General features: G+C 41.0%; 1 protein-coding gene and 1 long non-coding RNA gene across 8 annotated transcripts in view; one reads left to right on the forward strand and one right to left on the reverse strand.

Annotated features, from left to right (window-relative positions):
• On the forward strand, positions 1–27,725 carry KIF23 (kinesin family member 23). Of its 6 annotated transcripts, XM_059371930.1 has the most exons (24): positions 1–203; positions 1,731–1,800; positions 2,930–3,058; positions 7,094–7,199; positions 7,809–7,945; positions 8,236–8,345; positions 8,731–8,901; positions 10,400–10,441; positions 11,161–11,273; positions 11,427–11,548; positions 12,800–12,902; positions 17,159–17,238; positions 17,324–17,443; positions 17,672–17,798; positions 18,147–18,305; positions 19,416–19,573; positions 20,253–20,426; positions 20,723–20,902; positions 21,187–21,498; positions 24,230–24,460; positions 25,331–25,413; positions 25,607–25,685; positions 26,321–26,391; positions 27,150–27,725. In XM_059371930.1, exons 1-24 carry the CDS (start codon positions 193–195, stop codon positions 27,163–27,165), a joined length of 2,904 nt encoding a protein of 967 aa, XP_059227913.1. In that variant the 5' UTR covers positions 1–192; the 3' UTR covers positions 27,166–27,725. The 6 variants fall into 6 exon arrangements, with proteins under 6 accessions (XP_059227913.1, XP_059227915.1, XP_059227917.1 ...); XM_059371932.1 differs by lacking the exon at positions 24,230–24,460; XM_059371934.1 differs by lacking the exon at positions 21,187–21,498.
• Positions 8,713–27,826, reverse strand: part of LOC131999204 (uncharacterized) — a 45,550-nt gene continuing 26,436 nt past the window's right edge. The window contains exons 2-3 of one of the 2 annotated variants that reach the window (XR_009399048.1): positions 20,453–20,746; positions 8,713–8,778 (exon numbers count right to left, since the gene is read on the reverse strand). This is a non-coding gene — a long non-coding RNA (uncharacterized LOC131999204). Of the gene's footprint in view, positions 8,779–18,318; positions 18,513–20,452; positions 20,747–27,826 lie in introns of those variants that run through there. The other variant, XR_009399047.1, reaches the window with a different exon arrangement.

Consider the following 27,826-nt stretch of genomic DNA (forward strand, 5'->3'; position numbering starts at 1 on the left):
GCCCGTTTAAAATGCGCCAGGCGCGAGCTCACCTGGGCTCGCCGCGAAGTTTGCCGGCTTTCTGGAGCGCCGCGCCTCAGTCGCCGAGTACTACTTCCCGCGGCGCGTCCCTGTGGCCCGCCACCCTCACCAGCCCGCCGGATCGAGCCCGACGCCCCGCGCGCGCGTCCCGGGAGCACGGAGCCCGCTGCCATGAAGCCAGCGTGAGTACGGGGCCGCGGGGCGGGGGCCGGCCTCTCCTCGGTCGGCACCGAGTCCCGTGCTGTCCAGGCCGCGGCCCCCAAAGAGGGAACCCCTGCGTGGGCCGCTGAGGGGAGCCCGACTGGCGGGGACCGGTCCGCGACGCGTCCTCCACGTTCCCACCTCCCCTCACGCCGGAGTCCGGCGTCCCGCCCCAGGCCTCCAGAGGGCAGAAGAGGCCGGCCCACGTCGGGGGTAACGGGGAGCCTGGGGCTTGGTGGGCTGCGGTCAGCCCGGGTTCCACCCGCCTGGCTCCGACGCCTTCGCCGCCAGCCCTTAATTAAGTGGCCCTTTCCCGCCCGGCCACCGGCGTTTCCAGGTTGCACTCTGCCGCGGGTGGTGCGGGAGGGGGTCGCCCCGTGGGCTGTGCCCTGGTGCTGCGGGCGCCGGGCGGCCTCCGCCCTGGAGGGCCCTAGTCCCCAGCGAGCGCGGGGTGCTCTTCCGAGCCCCGCCCCGCGTCCTGGAGGCCGAGATCTGGTACTGGGGCGGGGGTCCGGGCCGGCTGACAGTCCCGGCCCGTACCCGAGCGCTCAAGCCCGCATTCCCGCCCCAAACCCGGCGACCGCGCTGCACTGGGTCCGGACGGCTCCTGCGTAAAACAATACTTTGCCAAAGGCAGCTGGTTTTCTGAAGGGGCCAAAGTCAAAATCTTTTATCTTAAAACAAAACAAAACAAAACAAATATATATATTTTAGCTTAAGGAAACCCACCATGATATTTTGTACTGAAAACACTAATTTGCTTGTTTCATTTCGGGCCGTGTTGTGAAAATATTTTAATAATTTAAGTCCATGCCAATAATCACACTTAATTTTATTGTTAAATGTTGATCTGCACTATAGATAAATGTAGGGGTTGCCTTGGAGGTAAGCCGCAGGCTTTGGTGAAATTGGTGAAGTCAAAATATCTTTTTCTTTTGATTCCAAGAGAGCAAGAAATTGCAGGTTGGAGACTAAATTTTGTTTGGGGACAAAGGATGATAAACTCGGAGAACTCAATAAACAATTGTTCCTTAAAAGCATAGACAGATCTTGATGAAAGAATCAAGTGGGATTTTCCCCACCTGCTTTTTTATCATTTGGTGAAGTTAATCCTTGTCAGTCCACCTTGGCAATGGCTGTTGGAGCAGTGTGTGTGTTTGTGCGCATATATAAGTGCTTTCAAGATGAGTGGTCAATTATCTGTAAATTTTTCAAACTTCTAGTGCTTCACTTTCTGTATAGTCCTTCTAGAAAAAATGCAAGCTATTTTAAATAAATATAGAACTATTATCTAGTACTGAAACCATCTCCTGAACCCAGTCTTGCTCACTTTTGCATTGTGTGCTGCAAACTTTGTTCTAATGCGGCTTATTATGTTATTTGGGGTGTAATGTTTTAGAACTGCTAAGGGAGACCTTTATAAATCCTAGGAAGGTTGTCTCTTTATGAATTATAGGTGAGGTTATTATATGTTATTTTGAACTTAATGTTTTTTAACCTATGACCAGGAGGACTAAGACACCCAGGAAACTTCTAGTGAAGAAAGGATCCCAAACAAGTCTTAAAGACCCAGTTGGGGTAAGGTCTCCCTTTAAATTTGTGTGTGTGTGTGTGTGTTCTTCAGTTCTTTTCTCTCTTCTGTGTATACTTTGGAAGGGATGGAGATGTAGAAGCATAGTCAGAGAACATTTAGTGAACTAGAGAACATTTAGTGAAAAATTTAGGTAAGGCTGGTTCCAGCTTTAAAATTTTGTTTCTATGTGGGATTCATTAGTCCAGTAAAATGAAGTCTTTGGTTGTCAACTGTATAACTCCTGTAACTAATTATAATCTGTAAAGTTAGATAATGAAAAATATTCTTCACCTGTCCGGGAGAATTCTTCCTGCTTTCTCAGAAGGCAGAAAACTTTCTGCTTGGATGAGCATCCTCTCCCAACTTCAGGGCTGTTAAACAGTAACTGATGACACAGTTCATAAAGATGCCGGTGTAGAACAGTTTAATTCAGTCCAGTAACTAATCATAATTGCATGTATTTCATGAGTTTCAGGCTTAGGAACTTGCTTTTAGAGGCAGATGGCAAATTAAAGAAGGTTGGTTTGCTCTGGGATATTTTTCTCTCCACAAGCACTGGAATGTGTCTCTTGTTCTAAGTTAAGGGAACTAGATACTTTGCACATACAGCTGAACAGTTTTTCCTTAACCCTTTCTCTGATTAAGAAGCCATCTTTTGGATGTTGTGGTTATTTATTTGTATATTTGTATATTCTTATTGGTATATATGTATATGTTATATTTATTTAATACAAGTGTTAAGCTGCCAAATTTTATTTGACATCGAATTTCAAAGAATTCTGACAGCTTTTCAAATAATTCTCATTTTATGATGCTGTTAGTTTTAGAGATTTTTGTATTAGTGGTTGTATATGGCTTTATTCAGTTGGTGCCAGTATAATAGTGAAGAGAAGCTGTGTGATTTGATGCTTTGTTATCCAAATTTGTTTTATTTGTATGTGTATTTAAAGTCCCTTGTAACTGTTATATCTGTTTATATCTGACACTTTCTGGTAGCAAGTTTTGGTTTTCATAGCACTAAGTTCATATAAATCTCTTATGTTGAGAGACCAAGTGTTGGATGGATGAATGAATGGGAAGCTTAAATGAAAAGCTGTCAACCTGTGTTCTGGAAGTCCATTCCTGTAATTTCAGGTGTACTGTAGGGTGCGCCCACTGAGCCTTCCTGATCAAGAGTGCTGCATAGAAGTGATCAATAACACAACTGTTCAGCTTCATACTCCTGAGGGTTACAGACTCAACCGAAATGGAGACTATAAGGAGGTAATTCCCACTGGAACCAAGCTGTTTTTACTTGAAATGTTCTCTCCTGAAGGGCTTTAATATATTTTTTTTTTTTTTTTTTTTTTTTTTTTTTAGATTTTATTTATTTATTTGACAGAGAGAGATTACAAGTAGACCGAGAGGCAGGCAGAGAGAGAGAGAGGGAAGCAGGCTCCCTGCTGAGCAGAGAGCCCGATACGGGACTCGATCCCAGGACCCTGAGATCATGACCCGAGCCGAAGGCAGCGGCTTAACCCACTGAGCCACCCAGGCGCCCCGGCTTTAATATTTTTTACATATAACACAATTGATGTTTCCACTTTTTTGAAAAACTTGTTTACTTCCCTATAACCACCATATATAAAGTGTGACTAGGTCTACATTTGGTATACTTGAGTTTAGAGGATTGCTTTTATGAATTAATTTCTTATCCTAGATTATTTATTTTAGATTAGGAATTATTTAATGAATGATTGTGCTGGGTGGCTATACACACAGACACATACACATAGATACAATTTAATGTGCAGATTAAAATAGCAGTAGGCATTGTATATTTGAAGTGTTATCTTTATATTTATTTATTTGAAGATTTAAAAAATTTATTTGGCAGAGATCACAAGTAGGCAGAGAGGCAGGCAGAGAGAGGAGGAAGCAGGCTCCCTGCTGAGCAGAGAGCCCGACTGGGGCTCCATCCCAGGACCCTGGGATTATGACCTGAGCTGAAGGCAGAGGCTTTAACCCACTGAGCCACCCAGGTGCCCTGGAAGTGTTATTTTTATTAAAATCTTGAGCAAAGTGAGTTCAGTTCAGTTCAACAAACATTACACAAAAGCTTCAGGGCAGAAGATTTTAAAAAATGAGTAAGGCACAATCTTTGCCTTTACAGCTGAGTTGGGGGCACAGATGGAAGACAGACCGCTGTGCTGAAAGAGATGGACTATGGGAATGCAGGAGGAAGCAATGATTCAGGCTCTTGTCTCTACTTTCACGCAGCCTTTCACTCTTGTGCACCCTGCTCTTTCGAGCTTGTCAGAAGCCTACCAGTGGCCTCTGGACTGCTCAGATTGGATGGGCATCTCTTGTCCTCATAATCTGTTTCTCAGCAGGACCGTCCTTCCCGAAGCCCTCTCCTATTTCCTGTCCAAGTCTTCATGTTCTTGGTTCTCACAGGCCACCCTTTGTGGGCTCCTCTTCGTCTTCCAACTTCTCAGTACTGGGTGGGCTGTACCCAGGGCTCTCTTCTCTACACTTTCCTATGGCTTTGAATGTTGGTTATATGATAATTCTGGGTTTGTTGGTTTTTTTTTTGTCAGCCTAACCCTTTACTAACTTCTAAACCTGAACATCCACTGGATGTCATATAGGCATCTCAAATTCTACATGCCCAAAAGAACTCTTGATTCTTTCCCCCCCCTAAATCATTTCCTCCCTTGTCTTCTCAATAAATGGTAGCACCATGTGTCCCTGCTTGTCTGCCATTCAGTACATTCTATCAGTTCTGCTCCAACATGAAACTGTCCTTTTGTTTCTATTTCTACTGCCCCCACCCATCTTAGCCTTGCTATTAATTATCACGACTAGAGTTTCTCAAATGATCTGTAGTAAAGAACAGCTTTTTAAAATTTTCAGTGCATTGTGACCATAATTTCATGTTGCAGCTTTGCCATCTGAATTAGACCACAGAGAAGTGATCTGATAATTTGTTCAGTGAGATGAGCCTAGTGATGGTATACTGGGATGCGGCAGCCATGTCAAATGGCTACACAAGTTTCTAAACTTTCTCCTGATTTCTCTAATTCTCTCTTCCTAGACAGGAAACAAACAGTTCTCAGAGGGGCACTGGTTTGTTGACCATACTTGAAATCTAACTGGACTGCTTGCTTCCACTCTGAATCTTATTCTCCATTTTCCACAGAGCCACCAGAGAGATTTTTTAAGATTTTATTTATTTATTTGATAGAGATCACAAGTAGGCAGAGAGGCAGGCAGAGAGAGCAGAGGAAGCAGGCTCCCTCCTGAGCAGAGAGCCCGATGCGGGGCTCGATCCCAGGACCCTGGGATCATGACCTGAGCCAAAGGTAGAGGCTTTAACCCACTGAGCCACCCAGGCATCCTAGAGAGATCTTTAAAGTGTAAATCTGATCTGACCTTTCTCCCATTTAAAAATTTTCAAGGCATAAAGTCTTTAAATGGGCAGAATCCTGCTTAATTTGTCTATTTGTCCATGGTCATCTGTTGCCATCCAGTCCTTTGAGTTCCTTGGATAAGCCTGGATCCTGCTTCAGGGCGGTTCCCCTGGCGTGGACTTTTCTTCCTCCTGGCTCTTAGCACAGAAGGCTTCTCATCTGTGGATTTCAGCTTAAACGTCACCTCCTCAGAGAGATTGTCCAGACTACCTTAACAGAAGTGGCACCCTTCCCTGCTTCTGTCCTGATCTGCCCTTTCTGTGCTTCCTTGATAGGACTTAGCACATAAAGAGATTTTTGTATTGTCTCTTTCCCCTGCTATAATGTAAGCTTTAGGGGGAGATGTACCTTATCTGTCCTGTTCCCCTTTCAATGAATATGGATGAAGCATGAATGCGTAGTCTGGGAAAGCTTCATGGAGGAGTGGGCCTTCAAAGATGTCAAATAATTGAGAACTGCCTTACTGTGAAGAACTTCATTTCTCTATTAGATTAATCTCCTATGTATAAGTAGACAGAAAGCTTGGTGGGGATTAGCAGTTCTCACTGCCTTGTCACAGAAGACACTGCTGGCCTGGAAATGGCTGGGATACCAGTCTGCACCGGAGGATTAGGGAAGTTCCTCCTCTGGGCCTTGGTTTTCTTTACAGGTAAGGAGGGATTTGTCACAAGAACTTGGAGGTCATCTGACTGATCTGTCAGCACTATTTTATGTGAATCCTTTCCGCCCTAAGATTCTTCAATCTTATGAACTCTACAGCTGGTTTATACGGTTGGGATAATACCTTCCATGAAGTAAGAGTTACCCTAGCTCAAGTCGGTGTGTGATCTTTAACAAGTTATAAAATGAGTATAATAATTAATAGTATGTAATCAAAGGTAAGAGTGAAATGATCCACTGCTAGGCTAAGGCAGTGGTTGGCACATGTTGTATTAGTGTATGTTTGAGTACTAATCTATACATGTCCCGTTTTGGGGGGACAAAACTGCTAATTTTAAAAATACAAGCGTCATGATAGTGATATCTGTACAGGTTGAATTTAAGGACAAGGGTATAAAACAGGAAAGAGGGTACTGCTTGACAAAGGCTAGAATCCATAATAATAAATTCTAGTGAATGCTTACGTAACAACTTAGTGCTGACATTCGTGAAATAAAAACTGAAATTCAGAAAGGTTACAGAAATCATTGCAGTGTCTGCAATACAGAAAAACTAAAAAAACCCCACAAAAATAGAAATAATAGAACTCCAGCCTCTGGACAAATAGGAAAATTTAGTTTACATGAAAATATATTCATATATACCTCAGTCCCCAATCAAATTTTCCAAGTAGGAGTTTGGTAATATTTTTGGTAATATAGTGTTATAATAATGATATAGGTAATTGAAGTACTGATTGTTTTAAAGGTCACAATTTATTTCATAGAAAAACTCAGATGAGATTATATTTACAATTCATTCCTGATTTTAAGATGGTACACCAAATCACTTGATTTTATGCTGCTATGGCCTTTTAAAAGAGCAAGTGGTAAATTAGTGTATGGAGTAATGCTTGATGATTTTCACAAGTCTGTGACTGAGTCATGATGATTTTGATCTTTGTTGTCCAAAATCATCCTTGGTCTGTGAAGCATTAGTGGACTTAAGACTTCTACTTTCTCTGTATAAGGGGTATAACTTGAGTTATGTTATGACTTTAAGGGTTCCAAGTTTAAAGACTTAATTTTGGGGGGGTGTCTAGATCTTAAATGTTCACTAAGAAACATCTGAATACATTTAAACAGATGTATTTCTAGCTTAGAGTGGAACTCCATTCATATGCTTTTTATTTTTTCCTTCTTCACAGACTCAATATTCATTTAAACAAGTATTTGGCATTCATACCACCCAGAAGGAACTCTTTGATGTTGTGGCTAACCCCTTGGTAGAGGACCTCATTCATGGCAAAAATGGTACGATTATTGGAGCTTTTGTTACATTTTCTTTTTTGTCCCCCTCTGAAAAACTGTTTTGATACTTAATATATTTGGTTATGTTTGGCCTTGAATTCAGATTTAATCTGTTAGGGTGGTATAAAACCTGCTTTTTAAAATATTTTATTTTGGGGGCCCCTGGGTGGCTCAGTAGGTTAAGCCTCTGCCTTCGGTTCAGGTCATGATCTCAGGGTTCTGGGATTGAGCCCAATATCGGGCTCTCTGCTCAGCAGGGAGCCTGTTCCCCCCCCCCCCCCCCCCTCTGCCTGCCTCTCTGCCTACTTGTGATCTCTGTCAAATAAATAAATAAAATCTTTAAAAAATATATTTTATTTTTATTTAAGTAGGTTCCACTGTGGGCATGGTGAAGTTCAAGTTCAAGCGAGGAGCTTGGACTCATCACTCTGAGATCAAAACTTGGAAGCTTTACCAACTGAGTCACCCAGGTGCCCCTAGAGACTGCTTTTTGAGCTGGTTAATTTTAAGTGTTTCTTAATACAATGAAGAAATACTAAAAGTGGAGGACTTTTAAGATATAACCCAGTGTGACTTTCAACATATAACTCCATGTGACTTGCTTCATTGTAGGTCTCCTTTTCACATATGGTGTGACAGGAAGCGGAAAAACTCACACGATGACTGGTTCTCCAGGGGAAGGAGGTCTGCTTCCTCGTTGTTTGGACATGATCTTTAACAGTATAGGGTCATTTCAAGCTAAACGATACGTAAGTGTAATTTTTTTTTTGAGCTGTGACTATTTCACTTGAGGGCATAGGGACCAAGAGACCTATGGTTACAGTAGTGTTAAAGGAAAACTAATACAGTGGATACTTTTTGAAACCTTAAGTAGTAAATGTTTCTTATGTCTTAAATATGTCTTATGTCATAAATATTCTTATGTCTTCAGTATGTCTTAAAAGTAATAAAAATGTTTCTTAGGTCTTAAATATGTTTAAAAAAACTATTTAAATTAAATTCTTAAAAAATCATGGTCTGATTTTTATCTCCACTTCAGGTTTTTAAATCTAATGACAGGAATAGCATGGATATACAGTGTGAAGTTGATGCCTTGTTAGAACGGCAGAAAAGAGAAGCCATACCTAATCCAAAGACTCCCTCTAGCAAGTAAGTAGTTACATTGAGTGTGACACTAGCCTAAGGGGAACCCTGCCTGGTGGCTTTCTCAGGCACAGGGAATGACTAACACGAAGGGGAGTTGGTCTGACAGTTGACTGTAGTGAGATCAAAGTTGAGGAATGTTCTTCATTAAATTTATTTGTTCAGTTCTGTTTGGTTTTGAGCACAAAGTCCTTGAAATACTATTTAGAGAAGGTGCCACTTTGGGTGGGAGAGTGAGGACACGACAGGTACTGTTGGCTGACCACGAGTAAGAATAGATTGCTTGCAGTGACAGGTCATTTAATGTAAATCTTTAGTTTCCCCTTGGGATCATTTACTTCTGATGCTGACTCTGTAAGAACAGACTTTTTGGCTTTTTTTCTTTTTTCAGACGACAAGTAGACCCAGAGTTTGCAGATATGATAAATGTCCAAGAATTCTGCAAAGCAGAAGAGGTTGATGAAGATAGTGTCTATGGTGTATTTGTCTCTTATATTGAAATATATAATAATTACATTTACGATCTATTGGAAGAGGTGCCGTTTGATCCCATAAAGCCTAAGTAAGTAGCGAAGAGAGTCCCATGTCAGCTGCTTAACCTTGGGGAAGCCACTTTACCTCAGGGAGCCTTAGTTTTCTCAGTGATAAATGGTGATAATGCTTTTGTTTTCCCAATGAAATATAATGTGCATATATTTCATGCACATATTAATGTGCATAATATATCATGCAGTTGGTGTTCAATGCATAGTTTTATTCTTAACCAGATATACAGCTGTATTAGGGAACCAGTGGGTTAAGGCATCTAAGGAGAAGAGAGTCCTGAATCCTCATCTTAGACATTACTTTTGAGAACTCTTGGCCTTGGGGCTGTATTTTGAGAAACACTGTAATTGCGTAAGGAAGTGTCCTATGCATGTGGGTCCCTGGGGTTACCTTTCAAGAACCTAATGCTTTGTGTTGGGAGTTTGTAGCCACGTTAACCGTCTGTGGTTGGTGATCTCCACAGAGTGGAGTGCAAAGCTGTTGTCTGTACAACTGCTACAGATCTTTCATCAATGATTAATGTGAAGTGACATCTGTAACATCATTCCACCAGAGTTAAAAGACAACTCCTTAGATTTCCTTGGGTCTTGGCTGGCTCAGACTGAAGAACAGCCTGGCCTCACAATCCGTGTTTGGCGGACTCTGGAGTCTCATGTAGTATTAGAATCTTGTTCTTGAGTTGATGGTTTTGTTCTTTTTTTTTTTTTTTTTTTTTTTAAAGATTTTATTTATTTATTTGACAGAGAGAAATTACAAGTACACTGAGAGGCAGGCAGAGAGAGAGAGAAGGAAGCAGGCTCCCTGCCGAGCAGAGAGCCCGATGTGGGACTCGATCCCAGGACCCTGAGATCATGACCTGAGCCGAAGGCAGCGGCTTAACCCACTGAGCCACCCAGGCGCCCCGATGGTTTTGTTCTTAAGCCAAATGCTTATCTTCAATGCTGTCTTTGTTAGGGCCTCTCAGAACATAAATAATATGAAGATTAACTGAACATTATTGGAGAAACTGCTGGATATTTAGAAAACCATTAGACTGAGAACAGGTTTAATAAATTACATTAAGCAATTTATAGATTACTTCCTTTCCCATTTGTTTCAGAGTGTCTGTTGTGTGTACTCATTTTCCTCAACTTTTGTGATGTCATTCGTTGCTACCAACCCATTTCACTTTTTTGCGCATGTGCCACGTTTCTGTTTGGTTCTAAAAGAGATTATTTTCAAAGAAGTCCATCTTGGTTTTAGTTTTACAAAAGGAAGACTGATAAATGTGCCTTGCATGCCTTGTAACCTTTCTGGTAACTCCTTGAATGAACTCATGGGGTGCATATTTGGCATTGAATTCAGATTTAATTGCTTAGGGTGGTTTTTAACTATTTTTTTAAAGTCTTTTTAAGTACGATGAAGAAATACTATAAGTAGAGGGTTTTTAACCACTGACTCACTGTGACTGTCACTACTGTGGACTGAGCCTGGCTGCTGTAGAAACAGTAACTTTCACCTTATTCCTTTGGTAGGTGGAACAGTTGCAGCACGCCCATGAGGAACACAGATTTTGTGTATGTGATGACGTTGACTCTTTTCTTAAGGAGAAAGGGTGCAGTTATACTAGCAGTTGGCATCTGTGGCATGTTTGCATGTAGGTGGTTTTTCATTGGCACCAGGCGGGCTGCTACCTCTGAGCCCCTGCCTGCTGCTTGGGGAATCTGTCCTGTACTGAGTGATGGTGGCCGGCACACATTTCCAACCCCACTGCTCACAAGACAGGCTGAACAAGTGGCACCCTTTCCATTCTTATCCTACTGTGCAGATCAACACTTGACCAGCCATTTTGAAAAGATTGCCACTCCTGGTATATACCAAACTCTTTCTGAATTTGTCTTTTGTGGACTCTGATGTGAGAACCAGCTCTCTGTTGAATTTTTAAAATTAGGGTAATGCTAGACTTTGTTGCTTAACCTGTGCATGTGATGATGTTGCTATACATAATACTGTTTTGTTCTCTACTTGTTTCGTAAGTGTTTTGTGTGCTTTATTAGAACAAATTAGAGCAAAGCTTCTAGAGCAACATAGGTTCCTGTGACCCTGTTACGTAACTAACCCTGACTGTGTACCCTTATGCTTACCCAAGTTCCCTGGGGTTTTTTTGGAGCTCTTGCCTAGGCCTATTCCCATTGTAAGATTCGATGTCTGTGGCCCGACAGTTTAGTCCTAGTCTTTAAGCTGAGATATTAGGATTTCATTATTTAGGAGACTGATGTCTTTTTCTTTCTCACAGACCGCCACAGTCTAAACTGCTTCGTGAAGATAAGAACCATAACATGTATGTTGCAGGATGTACAGAAGTAGAAGTGAAATCTACCGAGGAGGCTTTTGAAGTTTTCTGGAGAGGTTAGAAACCAAGCTAAAGTTAGGAAAATCTGAAACAATACATAAAATCCCAAGAGTTGCTACTATAATTTGTTGGCAGTACTATTTAGTAGAAAGCATGTATACTGTAATGACTGAGTTCAGGTTTGATCAATGATGTCTCTGTCATCACAGGCCAGAAAAAGAGACGTATTGCCAACACACATTTGAATCGTGAGTCCAGCCGTTCCCATAGCGTGTTCAATATTAAATTAGTTCAGGCTCCCCTGGATGCAGATGGAGACAATGTCTTACAGGTAAACTTGTACTGTGTGGAGTTTTTCTTGTTTTAACTGAATCCTTAGTTTTTAGAACTAGAGTTAAATCAGGGAAGCTTGACTGCAGTGAAGACATTCTAGAATTATTAAATGTGGATGATGATATTAAAAATTGTTCCATTAAAGAGTGTAGTTTTGGGAAGCTGGCTGTTGAATCTGAGAACATGGAATTGTGCTGTGAAAAGGGTTTATAAATCTTTATAAATCTCTTTAATAGAGGAGATAAAATGAGTATGTATGGGTCATTATTTTATCTCTGAAGACTCATTTTGTACGTGGGAATTCAGTTAATGGCTTTAAAATGTCAGCGGTTAACTTTCCAGGGTAGATACAGTTTAGGAGATGACAATTCTAAATTGTTCTTCTCGCAGCTGATAGGCCAGTAGGCCTCCCATCAGCTGATCATCCTTTACTGCTAGGCCTGTCACACTACAGGGCTTACATCAATTAGTAAAAGCATTTGAGCCTGAATAGGAATAATTTAATAGCTTTGAGCTATTAAAGTGTAATTCCATTTGAACCTCATCATGAAGATTTCCACATGGCACGAGGAGATGGTACGGCAGCATACTGAGACCACCGGGATTCGAATTCTGAGTCCTATTAATTTGCTGGCTGTCTGACCTGTTATAAACTCTTGATAATCCTCTGTGAGGATTAAAGCAGACAAAGCATGTAGAATTCTTAGGCCAGTGCCTGACTTATAGAGTAGGTACGCATACTAGCTAGAAAACCCTTTTAAGTCAAGCCTCCATATATACTTCATGTCCTTTGAACACATCTAATATTACAAATCAGTTATGTACCTCTTCATTTTTTATACAATTAGAGTATTGTGAAATTTTTCACAATTATAAAATTGTTAAGTATCTGTTATAGAAGAATTTAGGATAGGCCTATTCTAGAATCACTACTTAGCAGACATTGATTGAGATCCTGTGCTGAGGCACTGTGCAGGTTGCTAGAGAACATCGATCCTTGCTTTCATGGGGCTTAGAGTATAATATAGAAGACCAGACAACAGGTAAATCATCGAGACTACTATGAATATAACTAAGCTTATGCTCTTAGCAGACTCTTCCACCAAAACCTGTATCATCTAGCCCTACTGTTTTGTACTGTGCAAATGTGATGTTTATAAGACTTAATAATTTGTTGATTGGAATATATTTGAAGAACACTGTAAACCAGTTGTACCTCATGTTATTAGAATTACGATCTTCTCTTCAGGAAAAGGAACAAATCACTATAAGCCAGTTGTCCCTGGTAGATCTTGCTGGAAGTGAAAGAACGAACCGGACAAAAGCAGAAGGGAACAGATTACGTGAAGCTGGTGAGCACAGCATAGTACTGGTTTATTGCTACAACTTCCAAAAACTTGCAATGCCAGTCTGTCATCTGCTTATTGATAGGTAGTTTAAGCATAATTGTCTTAAATTTTGATAATTTGGAGGCTAAGTTTAGTGGTCATTGCTGTTTCTTTAGTAATGTTGTTTTGGTATCAATGTGTTACATATGTTATATATATAACATATAATATGTATATTCTATATGTTATAATACACTGGCTGCTTGAAGAACGGGGGTAAGTGATTAAAATAAATATAAAGCAAGTTATATTCATATTGTATCTATTGCCAGTAAAGCACCAGATCCTTAAAATTAAGTGATTTAATAGGTATTCCAACATTCATACTGGTGAAAATTGGCTTCTGGAAGTGGGAAAAATCTTTGAACACAAAAGCAAATTGGAAGAAAATCTGTGGGGTTTTTTTGTTTGTTTGTTTGTTTTAATCTTTCGTTAGTATAGCTGTTCGTGTTATGGTTTACCTAATAGCATGTATGGAGTATGTACTGTGTGCCAGTATTTGAACATTCATTTAGTCTTGGGGTGCATGTGAGGGAAAGTTTAGGGGGAAATTCATGTAGTTGATACTTCATTTGAGTGAGCTATATGGAAGACAGGGTTAAAGTCATACTTGACAGAGGAGACAGCCACTTGTAAACTGAGAGAATATGGCAGGGTCAAGGTCACTGAAGTGGGAGGGTATAGGTTGGTGACCCATGACAACTGAGGTGGCAAGGCAAGGCCATGAGGACTCTTGTCTATCATATTAAAAAGTCTGAATTTTTGTTCTAAAGGAATAATGGTGGTTGCCAGTTATTAAAGGACTAGTGTGTATCACAGTATTTACTATGCGTGGGCTTGATTTCTTGATTCTGTCCTTTCAGGATTGTGTCATACCCATTTTCAGATGAGGAAATGGGTTGGGAGAGGTTAGGTAATCTTCCCAAGACTTGAGCCTGATTTTAAACCCAGGTTGGCTGGATTTTCAACGCTTTTGTCTTTCTACTATTATGCAGCCTCCTTTGAAAGGAAATGAAGAATTAGTCTTTCAGAAAGAATGTTTTCCCATATAGGGAATTAAGGTACTGAGGCAGGTCTAGAGATAGGAAAAGCAGCTGGGAGCCTTTTGCAGTAGGTGGGAGGAGCAATCATGTGCCCTGGAGGCAAGGGTGGGAGAAAAGGGAGAGCTGGTTGGGAAGTCGACCTGCCATGTGGAGAGGAAGCAAGAGGGGGAGGGCAGGTCCAGGATCGGAGCTGAGGAGAAAGCAGTCTGAGGTGCAGGTGTGGGCCATTGAAGAGTCTGTGTTGGATGTGTTCAGCTTAGTCCAGGGGAACTGCCTAGTGACTGGATGTACACGAATTTGGAAGGAGAGAGATTTGACTGGAGGCATATAGGTTTAGGTGTTGCCAATATTATGGAAACAGCAGGGGAGATGAGATTATTCATAGAGGACACATGGGAACAGGCTGAGGCAGAGCCTTGAGGAACAGATGCTTAAGGTGACTGATCAAAAGAGCCTGGGAAGGAGAAAGAAGGTGGTAGTCACGTGAGATGACAAAAAACCTCCACACTATATATGTGTATTTAAGATAGAGAATCTGGGCTCCAGATCACAAGAGGAAGGATTCACCTGGATGGGAAGAAGGCTTATCTCAGTGGAAGAAAGTAGAAACTTGAGGGTTCTGATGCTTCAGGAGAAAACCAGAAAGGACTAGCAGTGTTGATATGGATGGGGAACAGCTGAGATAAAAACGAGGGCATGAGCATGGGAAGAAGAGGAGACCGTGGCTGGGACACAGAATTCTAGAGGAGGTGCAGTTCTGAGTGATAAAGGTTCGGGGTGTGGGCATAGCTGTGCAGCAACCATGGTGAAGAAAGACTGACTGGAGTTGAGGGAGTGGGAGTCCTCTGGCAGCATGTTAGAGCAGTCCTCACAGACACTAGAATGACCCAGGGGCAGGCGAGGTGGGGGAACATGGAAGGGCAGCAGCAAGGGACTAGGAGAATGTTGCTGGCCTCCTCTGCTCACCATCCTTATAAATGTCAGGTTTCAGAAAACAAGCAACTTTTGCTTGGGCTGCAGGGGGAAGCACTATCCTTCTGACAGAGGATAATCCTGTGGGGCTTTGCACATCGGCTGCAGGGTAAAGCCCATGGATACTTCACAGAATATCCCTGAGTAAATGCCATAAAATATGGAGGATTACAAAGTTCACTGCTTAGATGGAAATGTTTTTTAGAAGTTTTTATGAGGGAGGGGCAGAGGGAGAGGTCGAAGCAGACTTCCACTGAGCAGGGAACCTGATGTGAGGCTCTATCCTAGGACCCAGAGATCATGACCTGAGCTGAAGGCAGATGCTTAACTGACTGAGCCACCCAGGTACAACCCACCCCTTCCCTTTTTAAAATAAGCTTCACGCCCAGCATGGAGCCTAAGGCAGGGCTTGAACTCAACCCTAAGATCAAGACCTGAGCTGCTATCAAGAGGTGAATGCCTGGGGTGCCTAGGTGGCTCAGTTGCTTGAGTGTTGACTCTTGGTTTCAGCTCAGGTCATGATCTCCTGGTCCTGAGATCGAGTCTCACGTCAGGGGTCCACACTGAGCAGGGAGTCTGCTTAAGATTCTCTCCCTCTTTCTTTGCCCCTCACCCAAGCTGGGCTCTCTCTAAAATAAATAAATCAGTCTGATAGCTAACTGACTGAACCACCTGGAAGTCCCCCACTAAAAGTATTCTTAAGGCACTTGTCATTATAATAATTTACATGTTTCTTTATCAATGCCTTAATTAAAGATGTATCAGTAAGTCTTATAACTATGTAATTTCAAAGTAGTGATGAATATAAATATCTTGATCTGCAATAAAGTGTAAGGTGCTATAAAATTACCTATGATCTGTGCTGGCAAAAATCACAAATACCACTAATATTACGTTTTGGCCTACATTCATAATTGAAAGGACATGCTATTTCAGAAGTCTGGAAAAACTAAAGGTATAATTTATTTCCCATCCCAGTATACAGACTTCCTGAAATGTACCCATGGACAATATGGACCTCAGGTTAAGAAATGGTAATTAGAGAGAGATGGGTAGAGCTCTCTGTGAGAGTGTGAGGACGTAGGGAAGTCTAGTAACAGGAATTTGGTCTCCAGAGAGCACAGTGGAAACAGAAAGGACATTGGAGTTGGGGTCAAGGAAAAAGAATCCTGCATCATAGGACATTTTGGAGGCTCAGATGAGCTCTGTGTTTTGAGAGGTGACCAAGAATGAGAGTTAGCTGATGTATTTGGGGGTCTCTGCAAGTGAGCTCTCCTGCTTCACTGGAGGCTTGATGAATCAGTCAGACTTGCTTGACTCAGAAATCCAAACAGGAGTGGTCAGAAGTAACAGTTGTGTCACCTTAGTAATCCTTATTTGGGGGCACCTGGCTGGCTCAGTAGAGCATGTGACTCTAGACCTCAGGGTTGTGAGTTTGAGCCCCACATTGGGTGTAGAGATTACTTAGATATACTAAAATCTTTTTTTTAAAATTATAATTTATTTATTTATTTGACAGAGAGATCACAAGTAGGCAAAAAAGAGAGGAGGAAGCAGGCTCCCTGCTGAGCAGAGAGCCCAATATGGGGCTCGATCCCAGGACCCTGAGAGCAGGACCTGAGCCGAAGGCAAAGGCTTAACCCACTGAGCCACCCAGGCGTCCCAGATATACTAAAATCTTTAAAAAAAAAAAAAACCCCAAACCAAAAACTGAAATCCTTGTTTGGATGTGGAGGGGACAGAGTTGGTCCTAACACACATGACTGTTGGAGACAGGAGCCCTTCTGGGTACCTGGGGCAGGGGTGGGGTGGGACTTCAGTGCTGATGAAGCCTGAATGCTTTTGAGATAATATTTTAATGTGAGGATATTAAATAACAGCTGCATTTAATATACTCTTTCACAGAATTTAAGATTTAGAAGAAACTTTATGGGCCATGAAGTAAATAATGTTGCACTTCATGGACAGTCTTTTTGATAGAATCCTTGAAGGATGGTGTTAATCCCCTCCTGAAACACTGCTATTAAAATACTCCAGAAATACAGCAAGGCCATGTGGGGACAACTCCTTAGATCAGGCCATTAAAACCCATTAGTTGTAATTTCCATATAGTAATTCTATGAAGTGGGGATTTTATAGGCAGACAGACCACATTGTAGCTACTGTATTATTTTCAGATGTCTTCTGTCTATATTTTCCTGTCAGGTAACATTAATCAGTCGTTAATGACGCTAAGAACGTGTATGGAAGTCCTGAGAGAGAACCAAATGTACGGAACTAACAAAGTAAGTGACAGCTGGTCATCATTTGCAGAGCTTTGTTTGTGTGCGTTCTTGTGCCTTATATATTTGGGCTTGAATGTATTTACAGATGGTTCCATACCGAGATTCAAAGTTAACCCATCTGTTCAAGAACTACTTTGATGGCGAAGGTAAAGTACGCATGATCGTGTGTGTGAATCCAAAGGCTGAAGATTATGAAGAGAGCTTGGTAATTTTGATCTATTTATCTTATAAAGTCTCTGCGTTTCTATGGAGAAAACAACTATTTGGATGTGAAAAATGATATTTTAAATATTTTTAAAACTGATACAGAACCATTAGTTACAGAAGTGAACTAATGATCAATTTATTATTGTTTCATTGAGTAATTTCTGAAGGACTTGAATATGCTGATTTATAAAACCAAAAACCCCCTCCGATGTGTTTTGTATCTTAGCAAGTCATGAGATTTGCAGAAGTGACTCAAGAAGTTGAAGTGGCAAGACCAGTGGACAAGGCAATATGTGGTTTGACACCTGGAAGGAGATACAGAAACCAGGCTCGAGGAGGTCCAGTTGGAGATGGTATGATGTGTGTCACATCATGTACATGCTGATGTCTCTCAGTCTCTCTCTCCTTAAGGTTGATTTCACAGTAGAGAACTACTGACTTCCCTTTCTCTAAAGAACCAAGTGCAAAGAAAAGAAAAAAGACCCAAAGTATAAATGAGTTTTCTTTTGTTACATATTATAACTGATTTTCCCCACTTTTTCTTTTTTATAACTCATTTTTAAGGAAGTATGATTGTGACAACTCAAGAAAGCACACTGGACTGCGGGTTCTAATCACAGGTGTTCAACTTGTTTAGATAAGCTTTCTCTCCTGTGTAACTTCGTGTTTTTTATAATATATTTTTTTATAATTCAACGCAGAACCACTGGTTACAGAAGTGGTTTTACAGAGTTTTCCACCTCTGCCGTCCTGTGAACTTTTGGATATCAACGATGAGCAGACTCTTCCCAGGCTGATTGAGGCATTAGAGAAGCGACATCACCTACGGCAGATGATGATTGATGAGTTTCACAAACAATGTAAGGGCCAAAAGTGGTCTGCGATCATTTCAACTCCAGAAACTGTAAGAAATTTGAGTTCTTTGGTGGCCAGATCTTAAGGAAGGGTCATCTGTTTCTGCACTTTGTAGTGCTGAAGGCATTGTTAAATTAGACTGACCAGGAACTTTCCCACAGCTTGTAAAACAGAAGTAACCAGTAGGTGTGTATTCTCTCTCTTTTTTAAATCTACAGAAAAAGACACAAAGGAATAATAGCTATGTTGCTTTTAGTTCCTACTAGTTACTTGCAAGGCACTTCATAAATATTACATTTTAATAATGTCTTTGGGCAAATGACTTCCTTTTCCATTTCTTGGTCTCCCTAGCTGCAAAATGAGGATTTTAACTGTTCTTACCTTAGAGGGTGTTGTAGCAGTGAGAGAATATGTGAGAATCATGTAAAACAGTGAACAGCCTGGTACTTACAAATGCTCAGTGAGTAGGTCTTTGATTTTTATTATCATTAATTCATTTGCATCTTTAGAGGAAACGTGTGAGGTAAGTGGAATCTGTATTCCTGTTTTGAAAGGAAGAAATATGGGGCGCCTGGGTGGTTCAGTGGGTTAAAGCCTCTGCCTTTGGCTCAGGTCATGATCCCAGGGTCCTGGGATCACCCGTGTCAGGCTCTCTGCTCCACAGGGAGCCTTCTTCCCCCCTCTCTGCCTGCTTGTGATCTCTGCCTGTCAAGTAAATAAATTGGGAGAAAAAAAAAAAAAGAAATGTGCTCAGAAAAACTAAGTCACATAACTCGTAGTTGGTGTTGCAGGGATTTCAGGTTGGATCCAGCTGATCCTAAATCTAATGTTGTTTCTGTTTTTGTAGTTGTTTTGAACCAAATTACTTACCTGTAAGGGTTGACAAGGCAATGCTGTAGTGCCCAATGAAAGACTCTATGTTTTCCAGTCAAAACCAGCTTTTCTAGGAATATCTCTCATAGATTTAGAAACCAAACTCTTGATTTCCTTCTTGACTTGTTTTCTGCTCCAGGCTGTCATGATTTGCTGAATAGCTACATACTGGTTAATAAAAGTTGATTTCACTGGTTATTTTGGAATTGGGAGTAAACGTGGCCTGCATGCTTTTGTTTCAGCTATGACATTTAAAGCGTTGTTGCAAGAGTTCGACAGTGCTGTTGTAAATAAAGAAAACTACATTCAAGGAAAACTAAATGAAAAAGAAAAGGTGATCTCAGGACAGAAATTGGAAATAGAACGACTGGAGAAGAAAAACAAAACTTTAGAGTATAAGGTTTGTTTGGGCATGATTTAGTGGATGTGCGTGCTGGCTGGTTAGCACTGCTCTCTGACCTAGCTGCTCGCCCTCCGGGCCTTTCACCACTGCTTACTGGGGGAGAGGCAGTGCCTGGCTCCCTACTAATCTGCACCTCGCCCCAGAATAGAGGGAATGTGAGCAAAGAGCTTTAGAGGGGTAATGTACTCTTTAATTTTCTGAGTTAGACTTTAGCCGTTGGAGAGAATGTTCTTGGACCAAATAAGTGAGTTTCTAGAGGGCTTTCATAAGTTTAGCTCTGGTTAATGCTTGCTTTTTGACTTAGGACAATAGGTTTGTTCTCTCTAGATCCTTTAAAGGGTATCCATTCCTTCTAGACAGAAGCTTATTGCAACCAATACAGTGTTCTCTCTTCTGAAAACAGCCTAAAAAACAAAATTCAGGCGAATTTTAGGGGAAAATAATTTTCACCTGAAATCAGTTAAAGCTTTGTCTTTTTCTGTGAGGCCCTTGTTTAGAAGTTCTCACTTCTAGGCATGGAGGTTGGAATTCAGATAACGTAGAAGATGGAACTGCTTTCTCCATGATTTTTCTTTCCACAACTATGCCTGCGTGAGCAAACCGCCAGAGCAGTCAGTTCACAGCTGCGTGCGGTGCTTACAGGCCGGTTCCTGAATAGAATGGTCTGCCTTCCCAGATTGAGATTCTGGAGAAGACAACTACAATCTATGAGGAAGACAAGCGTACTTTGCAACAGGAACTCGAGACTCAGAACCAGAAACTTCAGCGGCAGTTTTCTGACAAGCGCAGACTGGAAGCCAGGCTACAAGGCATGGTGACAGAAACAACCATGAAGTGGGAGAAAGAATGCGTGAGTGTCACTCCTGTGGTGCTTACCTCCGGGACGGTGGTGGAGGTGTTCCGAAGGTGTTCCGAATCCATGTTCCCAGGCTTAGGGTTTCGGTGGCAGTGGCAGCAGGAGCCACCATTCAGTCCATTCTGTCTCCTTTCTCTGCCCTTAAAACGGCTGACCAGTGAGCTGGCAAGACGAGGTGCGCTGGACTCTGGGAGGGCTGCCATTCTTAGGAAACGAAGTGGAGTGGCTGGGTGGTCTAGGATGCTCTGTTGGTGTGACTGAATTAGACGCATGTCCCTCCTCTAACCTAGGAGCGCAGGGTGGCAGCCAAGCAGCTGGAGATGCAAAATAAACTCTGGGTCAAAGATGAAAAACTGAAACAACTGAAGGCTATTGTTACTGAACCCAAAGCCGAAAAGCCAGAGAGACCCTCCCGGGAGCGGGACCGGGAAAAAGTCACTCAAAGAGCCGTCTCTCCATCACCAGTTCCTGTAAGTTTTTCGTGGTGGGGTAGTCACTTGCACTAGAGAAAATGTGTTCAGATTAGGTAACTTTCTAGGATGCTCCATTTGTTGTTTTATATTATTGTATTTCTCTAACTTCTCTATGTAAATATTTCTAAATTTAGCATAAATAAATTTATTGCAAATTCAGAATAAAACATGGAGTAACTCAGTAAAAATGATTCTAACATAGGCTAAAATGATAGAAAAGCAGTGAATTGTTTCTCTCGGTGTTTCAGTCTTGCTCATTAATTTCTCTTCCATTTTTTTAGCTTTCTAGTAACTATATTGCTCAGCTTCCCACCGGCCAGCAGCTCCTGAGCCAGCCACAGCTACATAGGCGCTCTAATTCTTGCAGCAGCATTTCTGTAGCTTCCTGTATTTCGGAATGGGAGCAGAAAATTCCTCCGTACAACACACCTGTCCATGTCACCTCTATTGCAAGGCGTAGGCAGCAGGAGCCAGGACAAAGTAAAACTTGTGTCGTGTCAGACAGAAGGCGAGGGATGTACTGGACGGAAGGCAGGGAGGTGGTTCCCACATTCAGAAATGAGGTAGAGCTAGAAGAGGACCAATGCTGCAGGGTCAGTGCCGGTGTTATCCTAAAGCCTGGTGGCCGTAGCCAATCGCGGGTTTGCTGGGGGGTTTTGTGACTTGATTCATTCAGAAAGTTCAATGGAAAGATGGGCGAGCTCCAAATATAAACAAGGGCTAATTTTTCTGTTATTTACTTTGACAATCACCCTGAGATTGAGGCCTAGCTCTTCATCTGAAAAAGTCATAACACCTGGCCACATCGGGATCGCCAGTGAACACAAGTCAATGGGGTGTGCCCCAGAGTAATCTGGGCTTTTCATTTGCATAAGCTGGTGGGCAGCCACAAAATCAGCGAACTGTGTCTCAGAGCACATTTTCCATTTTTTTGTTTTCCTTCCTCAGTTTTTTTTTGCTGCTTCTGAACTTTTTATTTAAATTGTTCTCTCAAACTTTTGAATAGTTTCAAACTCAAAAGTTGAAAGAATGGTACAGTATCCTTCTTTCCCCCTACCTAGACTTACTACTTGTCATTTATATAGATATGTCATTTTTTCCTTGAACTTCTGAAAGGAAGTCCCTACACTTTGTGACTTTTAATCCTACTAAGGACACTGTCCTGTATAAACAGTCTTTATCAAATCTAAAAAAGTTAACATTAGTACCTCTGTTTCTAATCTGTGATCCTAACAAAGTGAATGCCCTGCATGTGGTTATTCTGTCTTCAATCTCTTTTAATATAAAATAGTCCCCCTGCCACAAACTTTTTTTGATTTTCATGACATTGACTGTTTTGCAATACTCCAGGCCTGTTGTTTTATAACTACTGAAGGTTTGCATGTCCAGTAAATCGCTTTTAATCTCAAGAGCTTTACCTCAATTTATAAGGGCTTGGCCTCAGTCAAGGGTGTTTAAAGAAATTCATGTTTAAATTTTCTTCTTAAAGGATTAAGGTAAAAAGCTTTTCCTTTGGCTATAAATAAATGGACCAAGTTAATGTGGATTTATATTTAGTAAAATCTTACTATAGCTCTTTTAGAATTTGTCTTTTAACAAATTAATAGTATTTTGCTTTAGTTTTCTTGTATAATTTAGGGTACAGATAAGTTTCATTTAGATGGCCTGCACTTCTGCTTATTAAGGGACAGTGATGAACTGCAAAGTATTTACCAAGACAACAGATGATTCTAAAGTCTACGTTCTTTACTTTGCAAATTTTGCTTGAAACCTTTTTAGGGAGCAAATTATGGTGACTGGTCTTTCTGATCAACTCTAATAAATCCCCTTTATTTTTCATGAAAATTTAGAGAGTGAACACTATTCAAGGCTTGCTTATGCTTGGTTAACTAATTCGGCTCTCAGATATTTAAAAGGATTTACTAGCGATCCAACTTCTCACTTGAAATCAAATCTCTTTAGAAGTGCAGCAAAGTTTAGGCTAGTATCTATTTATCCAAGTTTTTTGGCCAAAAATTATGTCAGGTGGGCTGAATTTATACTTCAGTGAAGAAGATAAAAATATCTCTGAGTCTGTAAATGATAGCAGATTGTAACAATTATCTTTCTGAAGCCAGTTTCATAATGTATTTATTGCTAAATGTGTTCAGGAAAACTATCACCCTTGCTAAATGGTAGGTCATGAGAGCCTGACTTTCTTGTTCAACATCAGATCACTTTTTAAGAAGGGAGAATTTCCTGGGTTGCTGCCAGTGTGGGCATCTTTTGTGGCCAACTCTATTGCCCAGGTTCTATAGTAGCAATGACTTAGCACCAGCAGCTGTTGCTTGTGATTACATAGGGGAAATGCTTCAGTTCTCTAGACAGGCATCCTAAAGTTAGGATCTTTGTCCGTGACCAGGTTGGAAGGATTTGGCATGTGACAGACTGTTTAATTTGCTTTCAGTTACACAAATAGGAGACATCTGAACCAATGAGTTGTCTTTGGAACTATGTCCTGTATGTGAAATGCTTTTTCTTAGACTGAATGTTCTAAATTTAACTTTCCCAGATTTACATGATAGTTGACTGGAAGCAACTAGTTTTTAACTGTATGATTGATACAGACTGATTTGATACTATATTTTTAGTTTGGTTCTTGGAATCTTTATGAAATATTGGAGAAAAAAAATGTTGTTTTAGCCATTACTGTGTTTGAACTTGTTAAGTTTTACTTGAGATTTTAAGATCTCAAAGTAGTCTCTTTGGGTTTATAGTCTCTTAATCATTTTATACCTAGGTTTCTTATTATACCTTATGTTCTTTAGCATTTTGTACCAGAAAGTCCATTAGTTTTTACTTATTTATTGTCTTTGTATACGGAGTGTTTTCTCTTTTGTTTAGAGGCCTGTGGCAAGTTTAGAGTTTTATTGACCTCATTTGAAGTTTTTAACATAGCTGTGGACCTCACAGGTTACCTTACAATAGGAGGCACAAATGATGGTTTTGATAGAGAATGTAAAATGAGTTGTCTTGATTACCACCTACATGGGAAAGCTTGCAGCATAGCCAGAACTTTTTCTTATATTGTTTTGTTGAAGGGGGAGCTCCCTGGTAGAATGTATACTAGACAAGCTGTATTAAAAGATGTTTGTTGGTTGTGTGGTTAAATACAAAGAGAACATTTAAATTATCTGAATAACATATTTAGCTTTTGAAAAGGTTTGTGCATTTGTTTTGATACTGTTATCAACTAATGTAGCCAAACCTGCTGCACTTCTAATAATACCCTTAAATTAATTCTGGGTTATGCTTGTTTCTTGATTCCTCTCTCAACCTGATCAGAATGCACCACCAATTCGTCTCCGCCACAGACGATCTCGCTCTGCAGGAGACAGATGGGTAGATCATAAGCCTGCCTCTAACGTGCAAACTGAGACAGTCATGCAGCCACATGTCCCTCATGCCATCACAGTATCTGTTGCAAATGAAAAGGCACTAGCTAAGTGTGAGAAGTACATGCTGACCCACCAGGAACTAGCCTCCGATGGGGAGATTGAAACTAAACTAATCAAGGTAAAAACAAATTGACACAGGACAAAAAACATACAGAAAGTCAACTTTGCAAAAAACCACTTACTCTTCTGTTCCTCTGATGACACACAGGCAGTGTCAACAAAGATAAATGGGTATTGATACAACCTTTTTGTTTGTTCATTAGAAAACTAAAGGAACTGCTGAGGCTGTAAATCTGCTGAACTTGGACTAAATCAGCTGTTCTCTAGTGAACGAGGCTCAGGTCCCTGGGATTCTGTTCGAGGAACTCCAGATCTATTACGTCCTTGTAGAGCTAGTTTTAACCACTACTTTAGAAGTAAACCCAAAGAAAGATCTACCATTTGTCAGTTCCCGATAAAAAGCCCACGTTAAAATGTGACCTGTCAACATTTCTTATCACTGAACTACCCTGATCCCTTTCCCTTCCCTAGCCTCTAGAAAAATTATCCTTTGATCAGAGAGTCAGTGAATAATCACGGAAGTAAAAGCCAACTAGAAAAAATTTAGAGGATGCTTCTTAATTATAACCAGAGTTACAAATAAGACTGTAAAGTAAGCGGGGTGGTATATCTAGAGGAAAGTATAATGGCTTAGAACATTTTAGAAATTTCTGGTAGAGTTCTTGATCCTTGGTGTTGTTTTTAAATTATAGATTGAATGAAAAGAAATATCTATTTTTTGCAATTTAAGAATGTTACTGATTATATTGCACTGGACTTTTATTTACTGGAGATAATTTCTGAAGTACTTTCATAGCACAGTCTGAATAGGCACTTGTGAATAGGACTTTCTTTACTGTTTCATGGAGAATCTTAAGTTCAGCTGGAAATACATGTTTATCATTCAGTTATATCAAAGTATAATGCTGACCTTTCCTGTCTACTTCAGGGTGATGTTTATAAAACAAGAGGCGGTGGACAATCTGTTCAGTTTACAGATATCGAGACTTTAAAACAAGAATCGCCAACTGGGTGAGTGATCATCAGATGCATCTCTTCACAGGGCTACAGATTTCTTAGCTGCTGCTGCTTGCAGAACACAATGTCCTCCTATAAGATGTAGCATTAATTAACTGAAGGAATGTAGTGATGTCCTATTTCTAGTATTTTTCCTATTCTTAGATGCAAAAATAATTGTTGCATTGTGTTTCCCCTTTTTCCGCAGTCGAAAACGAAGATCTTCCACAGCAGCACCTGCCCCACCAGATGGTACAGAGTCTGAATGGACTGATGTAGAAACAAGGGTAGGGGTAAAAATTAAATCTGTCTGCTTCATAAAAGTTAGGGGCAACCTATTTTAACCCTCCTGGCTCCAGTTTTTCCTGCTCTCAGAAGCAGATCTCACATTGCCAGTGCAGCCTGTAGGCCTGTTCTCCGCAAACCTGCCACGGTTCTCCTGGTTTGTTTAGGTCTGCTCGTACAAGAACTCTGGTTCAAGGTCCCTGGTCAGTGTAGAGAGACAGGGCCTGAGAATCAAGTCAGAAGGCATCACTGTAGAACAATTCACATCACATTGGTGGGGATCTTCACTGAAGCACAAGTTCCCTGTGGAACTGTTAACTCACTGTTACTCCTAAAGGGAGGTTCTTCTAGAAAGAACCAGCGTGGGAAGGGTAGGTGGTGTTAGGAGGCCATGCTCTGGTCCTGGCCACTAACCTTCTTAAGGAAATTACCTGCATGATCTCTAGAGGCCCTTCCAGCTCACCATCTTTATGGCCTATGTCAAACTGCACATATCTGGTATTTTAAAGTAGGTGTTTGTGCTGCACTGGAAACCAAAGTGGGATTCCACCGTGGTTGAAGCCATCTGAGCACAACTGTATTTACAGACTGTAGAGACTGGAGCTGATCTTTGCCTCTTCTGTAATTTTCTTACCAGTGTTCTGTGGCTGTGGAGATGAGAGCAGGATCTCAGCTGGGGCCTGGATATCAGCATCATGCACAACCCAAGTGAGTCCCGACTAACCGGGCCTGTGTGTGTGCTCCCTCCTCCAGTATTTCCACTATCACCCTGTCTCCCTACTATCCACTTTTAAGAGGACATACGTGGTTTTTTTTTACCCCTTGGAACAGCTGGGCCCTCTAGCAGACTGCAGCAGCGGGGCTGAGAATGTCAGAAGGCTTGGTAAGAGCAGTAACTGGAGGTAAAGGAAGATTGCTCAGGCTTATTCATACTTGGCTAGTGCTCCTAAAGCTCTCAGAGGCGGACTGAGATCACCGGTAGGGAGGGAGGCCGAAGGCTTTAGTCAGGGAAGACAGCTCTTCGTGTAATTCATTTCTCCGAACTTGCCTCTAGGTCTCCTTATAGTGATAAATATTCACTAAAATAAAACGGAATGGTGGAATTTATGGCAGGGGAAGGAATCTCACTTTTCCTTCTATTAAGCACGTACCCAAGAGTCTGGTCAATTGTTTTTTCATATTAAAACGCCCCGTCAAATGTTTACCTATACAAGTCTTTGTGTCCATTTTTAACACATATTCCTTAGGCAAGTTGCAAAGTCTTTGCAGTAGGAGGCAGGCAGGGATCCTGCTTTTTAAATTTAATAGTGGATACACATATTTTATAACTGTTACTTGCTTTCTCAGGATTGACCTTTCCCACAATAAAACCCGAGTTCTGGTAAAGCCTTTTCTAGGAGATCCAATTGCTATGAATGTGTCACTGATTGCAAAGTCAATACTGAATGCTGGTTTTCATATTTTAGGCGCAAGAAACCATGACCTGACAGTCTCAGTAACAAAAGAGCATTTTCATTTGTGTTGGTGATTTCTCCAAAGCCATGCCAGGAGTCTTCGAAGCTTTGTTGAGTATCACAGACCTCAGATACATCATACACTGGTGCAGATCAGAGATTACTCCTATGGTCCCAAAGATACCTAGGCTTCAGCACATTGTTTCTATTCTATGCCCTGCCATATGAACTTTTTTATAATGCTGTTGTTTTGTATATTTCTTGTATACTTAATAACTAATTCACACAAGTGTTTTGTCCTGGGTGATTAAGGAAAAATGTATGTAAATCACACTTTTTTTGTGACTTTTCCTGCTCTTGTCTGAATACATCTTAAGGTTTTATAAACAAAACAGATGCTGCTACAGAATAGCTTGCAAGAATGCACTTTAGACATATTTGACAATTCAAACTTTCAAAATAAGGGTGTCAGTAATGGGCCAATACGAAAGCCATTTTAGGAACTTGTTCTGAATTTTGTATGTATATTTCTACTTTCTGACCTTTAGAGATGCAAAAAGAACTGAAATAAACACTAAGAAATACAAAGCTGTGTGACAGTCATTTAACACATACTCCTAGCACCTAGCGTCATGCTTTACATTGAGCTAATGCTCACTTGTTCTCTCATGTTGGGCCTACCTGTTTTA

Source organism: Mustela nigripes, chromosome 13, assembly GCF_022355385.1.
Source record: "Mustela nigripes isolate SB6536 chromosome 13, MUSNIG.SB6536, whole genome shotgun sequence".
Lineage (NCBI taxonomy): Eukaryota > Metazoa > Chordata > Mammalia > Carnivora > Mustelidae > Mustela > Mustela nigripes.